Genomic DNA, 20,114 nt, shown 5'->3' on the forward strand with positions numbered 1-20,114 from the left:
GCGACAGCAGAGATCTAAAATACAGTTCTTTCTGTGGTATCTTATCTCTTTAGACTTGGGTCTCTTACTGCTGGCCATACAAGTGCCTTAGGGTGTTGGAAGGTGAGTGGGGATGTCCCATTGAACACTGTGCTTGTGAGAGGAGGGGACCGGACTTAAGGTACCTGCTTGGCTTTTTCTGTCACGTAATTCCCTGCAGATAGACATGGGCAGAAAGGTGCTATAAGAATATGGGCTTCCTGCTGGCATTGGTTCTTGCGTTCTCCTCTGCAGAAAGTGTTTCTTGTATAGGGACCTTAGTCTGAACACTGCTTTCACTTTGTATTGTGTTCTAATAATATCACACAAGAGACATGAAATGGCTTTGATCATAGGGAGTAAATGCCACCAAATATTCTTCTTCCTGCAGCCTTTTCCTTGCTACATTAAAAATTGATGGGCAATAGCAGCTTCTTCTTTTCAGGACTTAGCTACATCAGCAGATGGGGAGAGTGGGCAGGAATACCAGGGCATGTTGATGGACAGAACAGGGGTGTCCTGACAGAACTGGGAGCAGGAGAAATTTACACTTAATTTTCTTATGCTGGGTCTGTCTGAGGCTAGTCAGATTAACTGTTTGTTCCTCACTTTGATGAGCAAGAAGCTTACTGGAAAATTGTTGTAATTCAGTTAAATGGATGTGAATTTGAAGGTATGCCTTAATTTCCACATTTGCCTTGTTCTTTGCGTTGTGCTGATTCTCCAGCCAAGAGGAATTTACAGGGAATGAGGGTGAGAGGGAGACTCAAGAAGTGACATTGTAGCCCCACTGAAATTGGTGGCAAAGCTCCACTTGACTGTATCGGGGCCAGGATGTGTCCAAGGGGCCTCTGCCTGTCAAGGTCGCCTTTGACATTTCAAGACGCTGATAGACAACTTGAATGGGAAAAGTCTTTGAGCTTCAGGCTCCTTCTCCCTCAGACCCCCATCAAATCAGTAGGTTGCAAGGGCTTGCTTGGGCAGGTAACTCCCTGCATTTGGCAGCAGCTTTTTGTCATCCCAGGCCTGTAAAAATGTTTCCTGATAGCTCCTTCATGCTATACACTCACCAGCCGAAAAGCGGCTCTGGTAAACCATTTTTACTGTTCTTTCTCATGACTATATGAGAAAGTGGTTGTCCTACCGAAAGCTCAGAAGCAGATGCTCAAGTGACTCAAAGCCCTCCATTTCACAAAATCAGCTCCCCCCCCCGCCCCCACCCCGGATTCCCACTTATGTCTGGCAAACACAGGATGATTCCTTGCAGACAGAAAGAACAGGGTGAAAAGCTCTTACGGACAATGACTTTGACTAAAAAGCAATGGGTGATAGATATTCCCTGAGGACACTCGAGGTAGCCTCACCCACCAGTGCTATAGGTTTGGTATCTGGGGTTCATCTTCCAGTCCATTCCTGTATCAGAGGGCAAGCAATGAAGTGTGGGAGAGCCCTACTCAGAGCTCCATCTCATCACCAGAGGTTTTCTTTAGGCTTTTTTGTTTCTTTCTTTGTTTGTTTGTTACCCTGCTCTGGTCTGATCCAACCGTAGTGATTTTTTTTCACATCCCCTGCCTTTGTTCAGCCAGCTGCTAGGGTCCTCTGACCAACCTGCTCTTTGTCCTTCCCTGATCTCTGCCTGCTGGAAGAAGCTAGCAGGCTCATTACATTATTCAAAAAATACTGGCGTGTGGTATAAAAATTAGGAAGGCAATGAAGTGTCGCTGAAGACCAGGACTATGCACAAATCCTCAGGGGTTTCATAGGAAGCAATGCTTCCATTCCCATTTGGGTTGTCGCTCTTTGATTCATAAAGCCCCACAAGCTGCTGAATCTAACAGGTTGCTGGAGCTGAGTAAATTGTCGGTAGAGGGGGGGCTGTTTGCTGGTACTTCAGGCCCTGAGCCTGGCTCTGCCAGGTCAAGTTCCCACAGAGATTTTACACCCCTCCAGGAGAATACCTGCCTATTCTCCTTCTTGCCTGGAAGCTTTTATAAATGCCCCCCCAGACCTCTGCCTTAAGGAGCCGTTTCAGGACCTGTGTATCCCTCATCCAGCCCAGCCTTAGCAGCGTTGCAAGCAGCGGTTCAGAGAAGAATTTCTGTCCCTTTAGAGATACTGCTTTTTCTGATAGGTATCGCTTCATTTGAGCAGTTTGCAAGTATGTCCGCACTCAGGTTTGTTTCGCCTTATCCAAGTTGACTTAAACATGAGTTGGGGTGAGACTGACGCAGGGTGGTTCTGAGACAGGGTTCTGCTCCAAGCAGCGAAGCCCAGAGGCCGTACAGCTCCGCTGCTCCCGCATCCGAGCACGGGACCATGCTGGAGGCTCCTCCGTCCTGTCTGACAGAACCAGCTGCTGGAATCGCCTCCAGCAAAATGCTTCCTCTCCCTGAGAAGCTGCTTTATTCCTGCACCTCTTGGTGGGTAGGTCCTCTATAATTGCCCCCAACTTCTACTTTCCCCTTCCCCATGCTTAGACTTGGACCTAAAATTCCCACTCCTGGCCCTACTTCTGTGCTATCTCGCCTCATCCCCAGGACAGTGCTATTAATCTGGTATCTGCCGGCTCTCTTAGAGGCTGCTGAAAACAACCCGTTTCCCTCTCTGGCACCAGGTGTTGGGCATTTGTGGCAAAGTATTGGACTAGGAACAAAAGTGGTACAAAGTGAGGCTCAAACAGGTACAACGTAATTTTTCGAGGGGGTGGTATTTAACAACAGATGACCGTTTAATCTAAGCAGACAAAAGCATGATTCGATTCAGTGGCTGGATGATAAAGGAAAGAACATTTGTGCTTAAAACAACATGAAAAATTCTTAACCTGGGGTGGTAATTAATCAGTCAACCCACTGACGTAGGGTAGATCTCTGCAGTTGGGCCTGCTTAAACCAAAGCCGAAAGCCTTTCTTTAACAAGGTGTTTTGGCTGACCCACTGGTTGTAGCTTCTTGCCAGAAGAAGTGGGTGAGTTTCTGTGGCTTGGGGCAGGCAGCTGGACAGGATGATCTGAGAAGTCCCTCCTAGCTTTACGATGTATGAATATGACTGCGCCTGACAGAAACAGGGCATGGGAGCACCCTAGGAAAGGGAGAGAAACTTGAAAATACCAGGCTGAGGAGTTTGGAGAAAGGAGCAGAGAGGTAGTGTGGGAAAGGGGAGAAGAAAAGCTGAAAAAGTAGAAAATATATGTTGAAAGGGTAGGCAGGCATTAACTCCAAATGCTGATGCAGAGATGTCCTAGACCTTATAGCCTGTAAGAATGGTATTAACTGAGCCTGCGTCTGTGAGACAGTTCTCCTGGCTTGTCATCTTGAAAATCTGGATGTGTTAAAGATGTGTTTTCCTCATTTTCAGACCTGAATGCAGAGAAATGATTGGAAACGTTTTCAGAAGCTTGAATTCAGGCAGGTCATAGTTTCAAAGGGACCCTTCTCCAAATTTCTGCATACAAATTTCTCTATCGGCTTGTTGCGCGTGAGGCTTTCTGACAGTGCCTGGTCTCCTGATAGCATCACAAATCTTGAGAATCTTTCTTGTCTCGCTGAAGGCCTCAGTTTAAGTTTCATAAAAGCTATGTTGGAGCTTCTGTAATGGACAAGAAAATGCGCAGCACAACAGCCTGCCGCACTCTATTCTTCACAATAAAATTAATTCCCTGGTGATGATGAATGTGTAGCATGTATCATTTCAGCAAGACTTTGGAGCTCTCTTCCAAATCATCACTGTCAGAATGATTATTCTCATCCATTAGCATTGTGTTGAGAACTCCATGCCAGAGCAGGTCATCGAATATGCAGCAAGGCTCAGCAGAACGGGTTTGATCACATCTTACTTGTACAGAATTCCTGTCTGCAGCGATCCTAACATCCCTTGCAACTGCCAGGCAGTTGTTTTGGGGCCTGTTAATGAGTACATTAGAAATAGATCACGCCTGGCGTGTTCTGTAGGTTCTGTCTTGCAGGGGCTTTCTGTATTGTAGCGTCAGATCACCCTGCAGTCTTTGGTGCTTCATCCTTTGAATTCTATTGGAAACTAAGGGTATGTTAGGATCTCTGCTATGTAGCTGGAAACTTTGACGCGCCCTGAGAGACAGGACAATTTTAAACAGCTAAATTAGGCATCTGGTCTGAAGTGCCCTCAAGAGAAGATTATCTCTCTGAGGGCAGAGGGAGCCTAGGGGAGATTAGCTTTTTACGCCTTTGTGAATGCCTCATTAAGTGATTTACCCAAATTCACTGAGGAAATTGGGACTGGATATCTCCCAAGTCCTCCTAGAACATCCCAACCTCTGGGTCATCTCTCTGCTTGTGTGTTGGGAAGGAGTGTTAACTCTTCTAGCCTCCTTCTGTGAAGTCAATCCTAATTGTGTTGAGGGCCGTAAATATTCGCCAGCCTTGGGATTAAAGTTTTGGGGGGATAATAGGTCTAAGTAGAGAGCGCTATTGCCTTCCTATGGGAACTGAATTCTTGAAAGACCTGTAGGGTTGAACCCTGGCTCCGCCTGACTCATCGAGTGTTACTTGACATTGGTGAAGCAATGATTTGACTCCCAAACATAAAAAGAAAAGAGATCTTGAAGCTGTCCTCAGCGGGAGGTACGGACTGCTTGTCTAGATTTGCACGCCTAACTCCTATAGCCACGTTTGGAAAATACGGGTCAACGTAACACCTTGTCCCCGAGCGAAACATCAGAACTGGGATCAGCTCCTTCCCTGCTTCCGATGCCATGAGCCAGCCTTCCGTGGGAGAACAGGTCACGCAGTTTCCCGGGGCTGCTGACTCAGCTGGGAGATGGCAGGAGGTTTGGCTCCCTGCCACGCAGCAGCAGTCGCCGAGCGGTGTGGCCTCCCGTGATTTCGAAATGATTTGACACCCTCTGACAAACAGCAGCTGCAGAGCCCGGTTCTGAGGTGTCGGTAAGGAAGTCGCTAATGATATGTGATCTTTCAGGGGAAAAGGCAGCGCCATGCTCTCGATGCTATTGATGGCTTTTATGCTTGTTGCATTTGTAAGGTCGGAAGGGCAACTTCTGTTTTAACGAAAAGGGAAGTGCTCTCTGTTTCTCGTTCCTCTCAGGTAGGAAGGACCTGTTGCCAATGACTTCGTAGTTCCACAAGCGTTGCTGCGGTAGCAGTCAGTAATTAAGGCCACAAACCAATTGCAGTGCTAATTCTTTAATCCCACTTGGTCATATCCCGCTGAAAAAAAAAGGCATCTTTAGGCTGCTATTTTCCTCCTGCCCAAGCTTCAGATTTGGTCTTTAACTAAAGGTGAGACTTTCTGAAAAGTCAGAGCACAAAATCTCTTTATCCAGTCAGACAAGGTTTTCTTTTTCAAAGGTTTTAACACAGTTTTCTACCCACACAGCAGAGAAGTAGATGAACTTCAAAACTCGAGGCCTCGTTTTTAGCTGGTGGAAGTCAGCATAGATCTTTTGACAGCGGTGGTGATATGTCAGCTTACAGCAATTAAGAACCTGGCCCTTGGCCTCTAAATTGTCCACACCAAGCTGATCAATTGTGAAACTAGATCGATTGCATAGTAACAAGGTTACAAATTGGTGAAAATCAGCTATTATTCTTGTACAGGAGGAAGTTCTGTTACAGCTCAGTGACCGCACTTAGAAAGAGGCGTTGTGCATGCATAGTATCATCCACAGTTATGACCTATCTGGGTGTTCTCGATGTAGTAAATCCTTCTACCTAATGAGGTCCTTACTTCAGAGGAAGCTTGGTCTTGTTGCATTACATGTCTGGAGTCTCAGGCCTAAGCTGGCTCTGATTTTCAGCATCAAGAGCCAGTTTAATTTATAGACTTGCAAAATATTCATAAAAAATATCTCTTTCTTAAAATAAAGCACATGCTGGAACGGTTACTTCTAGTATTAGGGCCACCATACACATACATCTTTCTCAAACTGCAGAATTTTTCCTTATAACGTCTCTTCCGTAAGTGCCTTGGGGATATGAGTAAGAGGCATTGATGTTCCAGTCGGCACAGGATCAAGTTTGGTAGGCAGCATCCTGTCCTTAGCAGACTTTCTTCTTTGCAGTCAACTCATGGAAATCATTTCTCCACCCTTTCCAGCAGACTCTGGCCTGGTATGGATGGAGGCCCCTTTATCAGGCAGGTGTAGCTGAAGGAGCGGGCAGAGTGTGACCTACGGGAACTCTCTTGGAGTCTGAGGAGAAGGGCATTTACAAGTGAAAGCCCACCTCCTCCTCCTCAATCTGCCTCTGGAGGCACCTGCTGCATTCAAAGGATTTTTCACCTCTCTCCTCACCCTGCCTTTCCTCCTCCTCTTCCACTCCTGTGGCTCCCTCTATCTGAGGAACCAAAGGAGAGTGAAACGTAGCTGCTTAATAAGTTGGAGTGGGATGCTGCCCTTACACAGCAGGCTAGAAATGTGTGCATGTAGGAGCTGCAGGTATAGGAAGGAAGAGAGGAAGGTGATATCACTCCCTGCCACGGTCCCTTAATCTTCTTCCCCATGTGCTGAAACCCCTTTGGCTCTTCCCTGCTCCTCTCCATAAGTCCTCTGCCAATGCAACAAAATTGCATTTTCCTTGCATGGCTGACAAGCTTTGAGCAGGCTCTGCTGCTGAGGACAGCAGTGTATCTTGACTAAACACGTTATAGCTCACTAAACATCATACGTTTTCGCTCATCATTGCAGATACCCTAAATAAAGTCCCTAGATGCTTGGACTCTGCCGGCAGAGCAGTTATGCGCTCCCCTTAAAACAATCGTGTTGGTTGTGAAAGGGTCTGGAGACTTGTGTGAGCGGTTCTCTTTTTGTATTTTTTCAGAAATGTCTTTTCCCCAAATCCAGCAACATTTGGGAACAAGTCACCAGCTCTGGTATGGTTGGTAGTGAATGAAAGTCAAGTGGCAACAACAGTTGCCATTTTGTGGCTGTTTGTGGCGTGAGCTGATGAGCCTCATTTCAGCTCCTAGAGGGCAGCCATCCACATCATACAGATGGCTGCTGCAGTTGGCATTTCGTGAAGTTTCCATGGATTGCTCTTTGCTTTTAGCCACCTCAAATGCAAAAAAAACCCCATCCCTATTGGTGGCCAGGGTCCATGCTTTCAGTGTCTGTTGGCTCTCCATGAAAAGCAGATGGCACTTCAGGCTTTCACAGCGTCGGTCCCTGAGTATCTGTAAAACCGAGCTGCCACACGTGTAGGCAGAGGTGACCCGAGTACCAGTCCCAGAGCATCCCGGCACTGCGTATCTCGGCAGAGGCTGCCTATCCAGGGCCAGCATGGAGGGTTTCTCCTTTGGCTGGCTTAGATGCCCAGACTGTGATGTCTCCAGCACATGTCCCTCAAAGCCAGGGAGAGTAAGGCTAAGCCAGGCTGTGTCCGCTTGTGCTGCTGTTTTCCTTCCAGCTTCCATGCAGAGCCATCCCGCGCCCATAGCGTGGAAACACAGACGCCTTCCTAAACCTGTCATCCGAGGGCTTCTGTCGTGTCTTTAGTGGTGCTGTACATCCCACGCTCATCAAAGGGTGCTGCTCTAGGCCATGTTCCCTTTGAGCAGGGTGTAAGGGTTTTGCATTGGAGGAGGGTGATGTGGTACCTGTAGGGCTGGGCTGATGCTGCCTCATCCATTCCCGAACCGCATAGTGACAAAACTTGGTCATTTGGGCTGGCCCTGCCAGTCCTGCACCTACCAGGAGTATCGGTAAATGGCATTAAAGGATGGCAGTATGGATTTGTGGTGTTTGTGCTCTGATTGTTTACCTGAATTTTTCCTCAAGTTTTCAGAAGGTAGGAAAGTTAGAAAGCAGACCTGCTGTTTCGTTATCTGCTTCCAGCAGGGGGAGATGGGTCCAGAGAGTTATTTCTTCTGGGAACACGTACAAAAATAACATTATTTATTTTACTCAGGAGGCTCTCTCCTAGGATTTGTGTGATTCCTGCTTGTTTGTCCTTTTATACCCAGGCAACCCCTTCCTTTTGTTTCTCTACACTTCTAAAAGCAAATAAGACCTATCAGCTTTAGGTTTTGTTTTTGTTTTGTTCTTTCCCAAGGTTTACAAGACCCTCAAGGGAATTTTGTCCTCGTCTCTCTGTTTATTATGATTATTATTATTAAATAGCTATGCTACGGTGGTTCTAATGAGGATTGTATAAATGCTGAGGAAGATGAAGGCTTCCCCTGTGCTTCCATCTCAGCAGAGAGGTGCCTCCGAGTCCGCTGTGACGCGCCCCACTTTGTAGGGAGGCACGGCCACATGCGGTCCCACCTCAAGTCGGAGTGTTACCGGAGTCTGGGGACAGGATTCCTTCTTTCTCCCTCCCCGAACCCCCCTCTGTCGTTCTCTGTGTAAAACATATTGGTGCCACTTTCCATGAACTATATTTAACTAAGCATTAAATTTAGATTTAACTGGATAGTTATTGCCTCCTAAGTAAATACTCTGAGATAAGGAAATATTTAGTGAGCTCTAGCAGTTGGGTGGCAGATGCTTCTTGCATTGCATAATAGTTAATCTTCGACAAATATGTTTTCCTTACTCCACTGGCATTTAATTAACATACAATAGCTCTTATTAAATGTAGATGAAACATATGTGGGAGACCCTTGTAAAAAGGATCCATGCAAGACTGACTCGCAAGAGGGGTGCGTTTCTATCATTGGTAACGTCATGTGGGACCGGGTCTTTTTGCTGTACTCGAACTCTGTCACAAGAGTGCAGAGGTTTCCTCTTGGTGATGCCCATCGTCTGGCATGCCAGCAGTCTGAGGTCATCTCTCTGTCCCTTGTGCTCTCCACAGCCCTAGAGCGGAGGCTACTAGTCTATTAGCAGCATGGTCACCTTCAGAGCAATACTCTTGTCAGGTGAAATCTCTCTGTAGTAGCTTGGGAACATCCAGCATGTGGATTCACCCCTTAGCTCCTTCTCCTTGCTCCCCCTCTGTGGTGCCATCCTCCCCAGGAGGATGCCAGTCTCCTGCAGGGGAAATGTCTGAATTGGCTCACTCCTTGGCTTGAATACAAAGCAGTCGTCTCTTTTGCCGCTGCATGCCTGGCACTGGAGCAGTAGTGTCGTGACCTTAGCCCTTAATTTGTGGGCCTTTAACACATGCGGGGATTGTTTAAGTACTCATAGACAGCACGGCCTTTCCATACATTCCTGGAAGAAGAAAATCAATCGAGGGCCATTAACTACAAAGACACTGCCACTGGCTGGGGACATGCCTTAGCCACAAATCACTGGAAATGAGAGAAGTGCCCTGGGGCAGTACTGCTGCACGCTTGTCTTGTGCTTGTGCACTTCCCTAGGCATTGGCTTGGGGCTGCGCTCGGAGACAGGACCCAAGGTTCGAGGGACCTTTGATCCCAGCCCGTGCGGCCACTCGTATGGCATGGAACCATTTGGTACGTCTCTCCAGTTTGGGTATTCCCGTAGGGCTCTAGGTGAAGCAGGCAGTGTCCAAGACCCGTTTTCTCCCATCCTGCACACTCAGGCAGCAGGGCTGTGACCACACAGGACAGCAACTCGCAGGGGAGCTTCCTTCAGCTTTATCTTTTACACCCGCTTCTCTGCCACCCCAACCAAGCTCTTTGCTTCCCCCTCCATCCCTAAGAGCAGCCTTCCCCCATCCCTCCCGCAGGCGGGGGAGAGCAGACCTGGGAGAACGGCAGGCCGGCACCGGCGGTAAAACATACGGCTTATTCCTCTCCATTAATTTAATGTCCCTTCTCCCGTGCTGGGATGGGGGAGCGTGCCCGGGTGGGCAGCGGTGCTGCCGGGCTCGGGGCTCAGCTGCGGGCGCTGGCACTGGGGGAGGACAGGCCGAGTATTCACTGCGGGCAGCTCAATACCACCATTGTCCGCCGTCCATCCCTCAAAGGCTGGGAAAGGAGGGGGGAGAGGTGGGAAGGAGGCGGAGGGAGGGATGGACAAGTGTTTATCTGGGGAGAGGAAAGTCTGAAGGGGGGGGGGGGGGAAGCAAGGTTTGAGGCTGCGGAGGCAGCAGCCAAGAATGCCCCTCTGTAAAGCGGTTAGCTGGGGGCTTCAGGCCCCAATGGCAAGTTGTGGCCAAAAGTGGAAACAGCTTCTTTGCCCCCCCCCCCCCCGTATTTTCTCCTGTGGATATTGGCCGTATCATCCCCCATCCTCTCTGCCCCGCTCCCCGTGCCTCTCTCCCGGCTGCTCCTGCTTTCTCCTCTCCGCTTCCCGCTCTGCTTCAGCTTCCAATTCCCCGCTCCCCCCCCCCGCCTCTTCCTCTCCCATCCCCTTCCCTCTCTGCCTCTCCCTCCTCCCCTTTCCAGCCCCCTCGGGGCTCGCCCCCCTCCAGCCCTCAGCCCTCCACATCCCCCGTCTCCCTGCTGCAGTGCCCCCCCCCAACACCTCCCCTTCCCCACCGCGGTCCGGCCATTTACCCCCGGCTGGATTGAGGGGGTGGACGGGGGGGCCGGGCTGCGGCCGCGGGAGAAGGACGGGGAGCGCGGCTCGGGGGTCCCCTCCCGCCCTCGCTGCCGCCGCCGTGGTGCCGAGCTGCCGTCTCACGAGTGAGGCTGCCTCCCTTCCTCCCTCCCTTCTTCCCTCCTCCCTCTTCTCTCCCTCCCTCCCTCGCTCCGCCTGGGAAAGTGGGTTAGGAAGGGAGCTCGGGGCTGGGAGGCTGCACAGCCGAGCACTGGAGCAGGACCAGCCGCTCGCCCAGCCCGGTGGCACAGGACTCGTCTTGTTCCTTTTCTTTCTTTTTTTTTTTTTTTTTTTTCTTCCCCCCTCTCCCCTCGCCTCTCTCCATCACTCCAAACGGGTCGACTTAATTGTTATTATTTTTGAATTCTTTTGCTAGCTGACTTTTTTCCTCTTGGTGGTTTTTTTTTTTTTCTTTTTTGATTGCAGGTTGTGCTAAGACTTTTTTTGGAAAGCCTTAAAAAAAAAAAAGGCAAAGGGGGGGGGAAGAAGCCAGCAAGAGACTGAAAAGAGCAAGAGAAAGTGGCAGCTAAGAAGGACTGTGAAATCACCTCCCCTTTCTGGGGCTGTCGATCAGAGCGAGAGTTGTACATTATTCTTATTGTTTTTCTTTCTACATCTATCCCCACGCACACGCAGCGAGAGAGCCAAGTACAGACAGCGAAACTCGACGAGACCAGCCATGGTAGCAAGGGCTCAGCCTGATCGGAAACAATTACCGCTGGTCCTACTGAGATTGCTTTGCCTTCTCCCTACAGGGCTGCCAGTCCGCAGCGTGGATTTTACCCGAGGTACCGATAACATCACCGTGAGGCAGGGGGACACAGCCATCCTCAGGTAGGGCATTTTGCCAACTTTTCCTTTTCTACTCGTGTGTTTCTCTGTATGCAACGTACACATGTGATGCGATACGGATTCGTGTGTATGTGCCTCTGTGAGAGCGTGTGTTATTTTACCTCTCCAACTGCAGTAGCAGCAGCTGCTACAAACAGGCTCTGCGTGTTTCTGCTTTAATGTAAAAAAAAAAAAAAATCGCAAAGCTTTTGAACACTTCTTGCCACCACTCTCGTCTGTGTAGTGCTCTGGATCAAAAGAATTTCGGTGGGGAAAGATCTGTTTGCTGTAGCCAGCTCTCGTGAACGTACATTTTCCACCAGCCCTGCAGTATCAATAGAGAAATTGAAAAGGGATCCAGCTGTGCTTGCCAGATGTTCCATTGATCTTCCCATACTACTTTTTGTACCTATGCAAAAACTTTATCCTTGGTGCTGCCAGAACTCTCAGGCAGGTTCTTTTGGGAAACTCTGGCTTTTAATTCTATTTATTTATCTTTCTGCCTGTAGGGAGGGGAGATGGATACAGTAGTTGAAAAGGCTGGTGAAAAAATGGTGTAAGAGCTCCAACATTTATGAAGCTTGTATCTCGCTCACTGTGTTGGTTTCTTCGCAGGGCTAAGTAGACGGGTGTATGCTGTGCCTGTGTGTGTCCGAGTGGTTGTGATGAGGGTGTCTTTGCACACGAAGCCTTGTTCACTGCCAGCATTGAGTGTTACATTTCTGTATTCGTCGTGCAGGTTTTCTAAAGGTAGTTCTGAGCCTACTTGGGCTTTCAGTTAGGAGCGTCCCAAATAGCTGAGATGCAGTCGTCTTTTTCACATGGGTTTCTTTTTCAAATTCTGCCTTGCTCAACTTACCTGCAGTCACTTCCCTACTGAAGGAACATCCCGTGCATGTGAGTGTGTGCACACACTGTGTATTATGGCTATAAAACTACTGGACGTAATTTAAAATAAGTCTGTAATCTGTATGAGGAGCTGATAGTGCACAAACCCTGAAGCATCAAGGGAGCAATCCCCTAGCAAAACTAACAGCAGCAGCAAAGTTTTCTTTCTCTTCCTCTGAAATAAATCCTGCTAGATGTCACCGAATGGTCTGCTACGTGATCCCCTGTGTCCTGCATCCCTCCCATTTAGTGATAGAGGGGTATGTGAGCTAGCAAAATGGGATCAGGGAAGAAGGATGCTAGAAGAGGGATGTGTGTGTGCGTGTGTATGCGTATCGCTTCTCTCAGCTCCCGTGTGCTGGGTTGTTTTGATCCTGGAACATCCGTTCAGCAGCTTCCATTCCCCAGCTCTCCAGACTTGTTAACTCGCATGTAAGATTTATCCACATGGAGTAATAGGATTTACAGAGTAATTCATCTGCCTTGCATATGCGAGGGAAGGGGTTTAGATGCGACATGGTAAACACCTAACAAGGAGTGTTGCCTCTGACTCCCGGCTTCTCTCCTCTCCCTTCCACTCACTAGCGATTCATATAGCCCATTAACCCTTTTTTAGCGGGACTCCCAGCTGACTTATCCCATTTTTAAAGGCAAATCACTGCCATCAATCATTTATTTTGGAGGGGCTGCTCAGGCAGGTGCTTGCTGGCATATGTTTGGTACGTACAGCAGCAGACAAGTCATTAAGCTCACTTGCCCAGACAGGGGTCACTGGATTTCTATTTCCCACTTAACCTTGAAGCTTTTGAGTTTATCTAGGCACTGTGTGCTAAAGCTGCATTTGCAGCAGAGAGGGCTGAGCGGATGGTGGAGATGGTGCCCGCATGTGCTGCGTGTAAAGCATTCGTCAGCAAGCTCAACGGGGCTGCATGGGAGAGCGGTTTCGGTGTTTGTGTGTGGAGCGTGTGGCTTGCCAGTGTTATGTCAGGCACTAAAACAAAACACCTGAGCGAGGTGATCCAGCTGTGTCAGCCAGATGTGTGCCAAGTGACACAGTTTGCAGGAGCGGCACGCCGCCGGGCCATGGAACTGCTTGCCCCGAGCAATACGGTGTTCCCGGCAGGCTTCTGTCGGGAGTGACTCTGGCCGGCGCACAGGCTCTCCCTCCCTCAGACCACCTTCCTAAGCTCTTTAAGCAGAGGTGGCTGGCTGTATGCTTTCCGCGTTTCCTAGGAAGGGAAGGTGTCTCCCCTCCCTTTCCCTGGGCTCAGCCCCAGGTTTCTGGGATGTTTATCGGTCCCTCCTTCAGAGGAGAGGCAGAAGCCAGGCTGTACTGGGAGGCAGGACTGCCATGTGGGGCTGGAAGGGATGAGGTTTCCCTCTGTCCCGTATGCTTTAGGTCCTGCAGGATGACATTTCATTCCCTCACTTTTGAAGCAAGGGTTGGTTTGCTAGCTTCCCCCTTGACAGCAAGCCGCTCCAAAACATTACTCCCTTTAAGACAGCCTTGTGTTTGAAAAACTCCCAGCATCTCGCTCTCCCTGCCTATAGATCCACCAGTGACAACGCAAGGGAAAGAGCTAGATGGGAAAAAAACATTAGATGATCTATACTGACGGTGCTCAGAGCGGATCTTTACCTCCACAGAGAGATAAGCAAGAGATTTCTATACAGAGATCATATCACCTATCTTTGCTATGCATCTACTTCAGAGGGAAGAGGGAGCGTGCAGCGGCCGTTTACCAGTGCCCAGTAGCTCCATCCTGTAGCTTGAAGGGAAATGAAAATGTAGCAGGGAGAAAAAACTGATATGTAGTTGGACAGAAATAAAACCAATGCACATAGCGATAAGATAACTAAAACCATTTTGTTCATGTAAATTGTGGTGCAAGTCATTCAGCAAAGCACTGAGGACAGGGTATTCTGAATGACTCTTCTCCTTTGGGGCCTTATACATTTATGTGTAGTGTTACCATTGTAGGTGGAAGAATGGGTGGGTGGACTGATCTATGAGGAGGAGAAAAATAGTTTATGATAAGCCCTAATGTTCTTAAAAGTAGCCACTCCTCTGGAGCTTCATCTACAGCTTGTTACTCAGAATAGAATTATTCTGAGAAATTTGGATATGACTTTTTAAAGCTATGGCATTTAAAATATTCCTTTGCTATGGACTTTTAAAAAATGTTCCTAACTCTATTGGCTCATCTCCTAAATGACCTGGCAGCAGATTTGATTCATTTGTTGGCCTTGCTGAAGGTTGATGACTTTTAGTGAGTATTTGGCATGGGCAAGTTAGTCAGGGAATTGCAGAGAGAGAGAATAAAAATAGCTTGTGATAGACTATCCACAGGGAAAAGGGTAATGATCCGCTCCTTGGAGCAAGACTGAAAAGAGAGGAGGGGTCTGAATGCTGCAACAGGTAAGAAGGGCTGAGCAGAGTTTCTGGAGTTTGGCCAGCTGCAGCCAAGAAAAGAGAGCAGGATGTTTCAAAGATGACACTGTATATCAGAGAGCCTGTCAGACTTACTAAGGTTTCCTTTTTTAACTCTGTCTTCAGCAAGCAAAGAAGGACACTGAACCTTATTTTCAGTATGGAGAAGGAGCCGTGTGCTACAATTCCTGCCAATGCTTCACTTGCAAGATCACAGTCATGAGGTTGTCAGGTTTTGTATGCAACTTCCCTGCTTGACGTTAGGGGAAAAAAAAAAAGAATCTCCAAACAACAAACACACAAAAAATCCTCCAAAACTAATGAAAACGGGAAAAGAAAAACAAGCTCCAACCTCAAATCTTCCTTCTCTTTGCCTGCCTCCAGCATCCCTTCCCACGTCACTTGCTATGGGAGTGTTGGGAGAGCAAAGGCAGGGACGCTGTGCTTTGGTACGCGCTTTCAGCCGAGGGACGGGATGAGAAATTGGAGGATGTTGGCTAAGCCGGGATACGTGCAGTAGTGAAGGGCAGCTACCACAAACTGTGCTTCTGTGTTCTGTTTGACCCTTGAGATGGGTTAGAAGCAAAATGGTAATGGAGTCCATGCTGTGGGATCAGGTACCTGTACAGCACGGCAGGGGGAAAGATCAGCTCTCTCGGGAACCATCACAGTAGCTCAAGCTCACCCCAAAGTGCCTTTAAAGCACTATTCGGAGGGCGTCGGTGGGACTTGCAGGTTGCCCAGGGCTTTTAGTAGTCCTGTAATGACTTCTGAAATGGAGCTCATCACTAGCTGGAACCAAAATGGGTCACATCCCCATTCCCATCCGCTCAGTTATACAGGTACAAATTCACCAAAGCCCAAGGGCACTGCCAAAAATACCACATTTGTCTTTGGGGCAGATTCCCAGGGACTGCTAATAAAGAGGTACAAGTGACTCATACAGGGTTTAAGCTGCTGAGTGCTGCTCAGATGATGCTCAGCCCCTGCTGGAGAACTGGGATCTCGCCAAGGCCAGAATTTGGCTCAGCGTTCCTGAGTTTTACCAAGCATCAACTTTTCATCAAGAATTAAATCAATCTGATGCTGATGCACTGATGAAAACCAACATTGAACTGAGTGTGCAGTTTCCATTTTTACCAGGTATTTTTAAATAATATGAAGTTTCAGGCTGATAGCACGTTTAGGAACTTCCATCCTAATGGGTACTTAGTTCGAGTTACGTGTGTCGAAGGATGGGCTAGAATCAAATTACCAGCAGTGACGATAGCACCGTTGGTGTAATCCTGCAATATAAGCCATTAATGCAAACTCTGTTCCTGGCCTCCTAGTATTTTGCTGATATCCTACACGTGGAGCTGTGCTAGAGGACAAAGGCAGCTCAGGCAGAGTAACGTCGCAGCATCACAACAAAGTTTATGCCCTATACGGTCATTTTAAAAATAAAGTAAAAGCTCTTCAGATTACCCTTACAATTAGCATATGATTTATAACAGGGAGCACTGAGCTGAGCCCTTTGCTAGAAATGAGAATAGGCACGTTCAAAGGTATAATGCTACATAATAATACAGTCTTGGCAGTAAAATTGTAACCTTGATTATTAGTAGTATTGTGGCACTTAAAGGCCACCACTAAGTTGAGGCACCCTTGATATTAAGTGCCGCGTGAGTCCGGAGTAAGAGAGATCCCCTCTTCTGCAGGGACGGGCAGAGGCCGGGGGTGGGCAGGAGGCGCCCGGAGGTGAAGGGACTCGCCCAGGGTTGCCCAGCAGGGCTGGGGCGTACCCAGCCGAGCGACCTATCCATTAGCTTGGGTTGCCTTTCGGCTCAGCCACGCGGCAACCCAGCAAATGCGACAAATGAGGTTTCCCTAGTACGTCCTCATCTGCGCCCGTATTGGCTACAAGTCTCAAATGCTCTTCTTTTTCTCCAGTACGTACAAAGCCTTCGTTCTCAAATCTAGCGTACGTGTGTTGAGAGAGGGTATGTTGGGATCTGTGCGAAAGGGGCTGTACTCGGCTGATACTTTCCTTGGAGAAAAAAAAACACAATTAAAAAAACCCCAAATGTATAAATGTAGTAACAGATGATGTTGCAAAACTTCCAGGTCTGGCAGCAGATGGTGCCATTATATGAAGGCACACATGCATACATAGATGTGTGAGTGTGTATGCATACATATGATAAAGGAAGTTGCAATATGTATATGGTTGGAGGCTGGCGATTAGCATCTCTCCTTATACGCACAAAATATTTATATGCGGTGTGCCCAGTAGTGAGCAGGGCCTTTGCGATGCCGCGTCTTCTGCAAAGTGGGACTAACCCATCGCGAGCAAACGTGGAACGGAAATGAGAAAAGGAAAGGCTCTTTCTTTGGAGAAATTATGTATGTTTAATAACACTGTATGTATAATTTGCATTCAGAAAGATGGAGGAGGAGAGACAGTATCAGACTGTATGGCTTTAACCTCCTCCCCTGAGTCTGCACACACACTTCAGTTTGCAGCTAAGTACCATATGGTTTCCTACTTAGTTGGCATTAAAATTTATATAGTAGTATGTGTTACCTGGAGTGTCTCAGAATCTCTTCCACTCTGCTCCCCTTCCCAGCAGGTCATGAGGAAAGACCCAGTCTTAAAATAGCTCGCAGTTACTGGAATGTGCCATCTCATAACTCTAAGTTTTCAAAATATATATTACACGTACCTGCCCTTTTATATCCAGACCCACAGGCATCTGATTCTGACGGAGCTGTGGGGCCACAGCTTGCCGCTGATGCAGCGGCAGGGCTTTGACAACCTTACTGTGAGGCTGAATATCTCCCTCGTGCATGTATATTTCCGCAGATTTTTCTTAGGAGCAACTGGGTTGTGTGGGAGAGGCTGGCTGTGACCCCAGAGAGCGCCTGCGGTGCTCGGCCCCGTGCAAAGAGAGGAGAAATAGCCCTGTCGCAGCTCTACGGATTTCACTGGGGTTGGGCGGTTTTGGTCAGAGCTAACTTGATGGAATTAAGCCTGCTCAAGGCTGGGCCCGAGTTCAACAGATACTTTGCAATAACACATCTGCATGAGGTTTGGGGTGTGCGTGCTTGCGCGTGCCTGTGCGCAAATAAATGCGTTTCCCTATGTTTGCTCCTGTTTAAAACTTGAAAGTGGTTTTTTCGTGTGTAGTCGTACAAATGTTTGTATACTCAGCGAAGTTGCGAGCATCCCGCGGACAGGATAGCAGACTGCTTGCTTGGAGATCTGCGTGGCTTTTTGTGACTCCTGGGCCTCGGTAATCATCTCTAATGCTGGAAGTGTCCTTAGATTCACGGTGCCTCAGTTGCTCCAGATGTTAAGGGAAAAAGCAGCAAGCAAACAGAATATTGCATCTTCCTCTTCTGAGGCTCAGCGGTTAACACCGTGGTAGATTTGGTCAATACTCCCTTCCCTCCCACCCTCCTCTGAGAGGTGAGACATGCCTGAGTGGTTTCTCTTTGCAGGTGCTCTCCTTAGATGGGTTCCTAGGAGAGCACTGGATTTACAAAGGGGGGGGAAAGGTACCCGGGTAGCAGCTACCTCAAGGCTCCGCTTTCTCACTCCCTCCATCCCAGGCTGGTTGTCCACCCCCACGTGAAGCCGGGCAAGGGAGACCGTGACTCCGAGATGCGTGTCCATTCACTTTTTGTGCCTCGCTGTGCAAACAAAACCCATGTTGAAATCCACTGGCAGGCAGCATCCATGACTTTGAATAGTAAATACAAATCTCTCCCTCTCGCTCTCTGTGTGTGTCTCTCTCTGTTATTAAGCTGACAGGCACTTAGCCAATTATCCAGTTGTCGTCTCAGCTGTATTTATGGAGGAGAAAGAGACAACGCACACAGCTCTTGTCTTCAGGGCTTCAGCTGAGTCTCCCTTGTGTGCTGTAGCATTTTCCCTTGTGCGAGCTCCTTAGGATGCTCGGGGAGAGAAACCAATGAAGGGGATGAGTTGAGGCGAGGGAGGGGAAAGCAGAGGGGGGGACGGGGTCTGCTGCCCCAGACCAGGCGCTCGCCAGAGCTGTCATTGTTTGCTATTGGTTTTGTGTTTAAATTTGGCGGAGCACGTGTGCCTTTGTTGCATAAGGTTGCGAGGGATGGGGAACGTGATGGCTGCGGGTACTTGCAAAGTCCTTTTGCGACGACCCGAGAGTCAGGAACTACGCGGTGCCAGGCTGTGAGTCTGTGCCTTAAAAGAAGGGGGCCACGTGTTCTTGGGGACGGAGTGCGAATCTGTGACTTGGAGCCAAGAGCCACCCCTAATCCCCGATGCGGTATTGCGCCTAGAACATAGAGCCTGCGCTGGCTCAAGTGTTTACTCCAAACAGCAAAATTTAGGCAAATAGCGCTGAAGTGTTCTGTGAATATTTTCATGAATGTTAAAAATGAATTCACTTTGGCTGCAGCTGTGCTTCCTTTGTGTGTGTGCATGTGCATCTTTTTTTCTCTCCCCCTTGTGAATAATCTGAGTGGATGAGTTTTCCTTGCCCTGGCGTTCACGGACAGAACATTTTAAACAGGTTCATAGATCAGCAAACGAGGCTCTAGCTGCAACTTGTGCAGCTGGAAGTCCCTGGCTGTACAGATTTGCAGACGTGTGCCCCTTCCTCCCCCCACCCCACCCAGCCACTAACTTTGTGCATATGCCTGTGGTGCTCTTAATACATATTTGTATAGGATGCTGCTTGGGGAGCACTGGATTCTTATGACCCCTCATCAGAGCCCAGGCATAAAAGCAGTCGAACAAGTGAGACGTGGAGCTGATCACAGCTTGAGCCACAATAATTTATGTGCATGTGACAAGAGAAAATTACCTTTAAACTCTGCACCCACCCAATCAATCTTACAGCAGCCTGTTTTTGCTAGGAAAGGTGCCTCGGGCCAAGCCTATCAAGCTCAGAAAAAGAAAGGTTAAAATGTTCTAACATCATTATCTCTTTCTTTTCCTTTGGAGGAGAGGAGCCACAGTGACAAAGCCTAGCTGACTCCTTCCTAGTAAGCCCCATTCCTACCCCCAGCCCAGATTCCCAACAGGAATCTGCAGGAATTTGTCCCCAGTCAGGCCCCATGTTCATCTTGTCAGGAAACAGAAAGGAGAGCACGTTAACAGAGGGGACCAGGCATAAATAAGCATGCTGGAATAGGAAAATGCTCAAGAGGGGAGAAAACCACCACCACTACAAGGTAGCAACCCTACTGAGTGCTGCAGGTAGCACCGGGGACGTTAGGAACCCCCCGTCTGTCCCAGAGCGTCTTCTGAGTCTGGAGAAAAGCGGGATTCGGGGAGCGATTACTCCCTGAAAAATTATTGTCCCCTCTCTGTCAAATACACTAGAATATGATCTATAGTCTCCCTGCTTGCAGCTATAGAGCAGGGAGCCTGCGCCAGCTGAGGCAGTTGTTTACTGGGATTTTAGGGGGGAAGGGGCATTTGACCCCCCCCATCTCTTATAAGCAGAGGCACGTGTGAGCCGTGATTCAGTGGCAC

General features: G+C 48.5%; 1 protein-coding gene across 3 annotated transcripts in view; it reads left to right on the forward strand.

The window, feature by feature from the left end:
- Positions 1-20,114, forward strand: part of LSAMP (limbic system associated membrane protein) — a 1,007,497-nt gene that overhangs the window by 690,149 nt on the left and 297,234 nt on the right. For 2 of the 3 annotated variants that reach the window (XM_049824645.1, XM_049824647.1), the window contains exon 1: positions 10,921-11,292. In XM_049824645.1, coding sequence (XP_049680602.1) covers positions 11,138-11,292 — 155 coding nt within the window. In that variant the 5' untranslated portion in view covers positions 10,921-11,137. Of the gene's footprint in view, positions 1-10,920; positions 11,293-20,114 lie in introns of those variants that run through there. The other variant, XM_049824646.1, reaches the window with a different exon arrangement.

This window comes from Accipiter gentilis, chromosome 21, assembly GCF_929443795.1.
Source record: "Accipiter gentilis chromosome 21, bAccGen1.1, whole genome shotgun sequence".
Lineage (NCBI taxonomy): Eukaryota > Metazoa > Chordata > Aves > Accipitriformes > Accipitridae > Astur > Astur gentilis.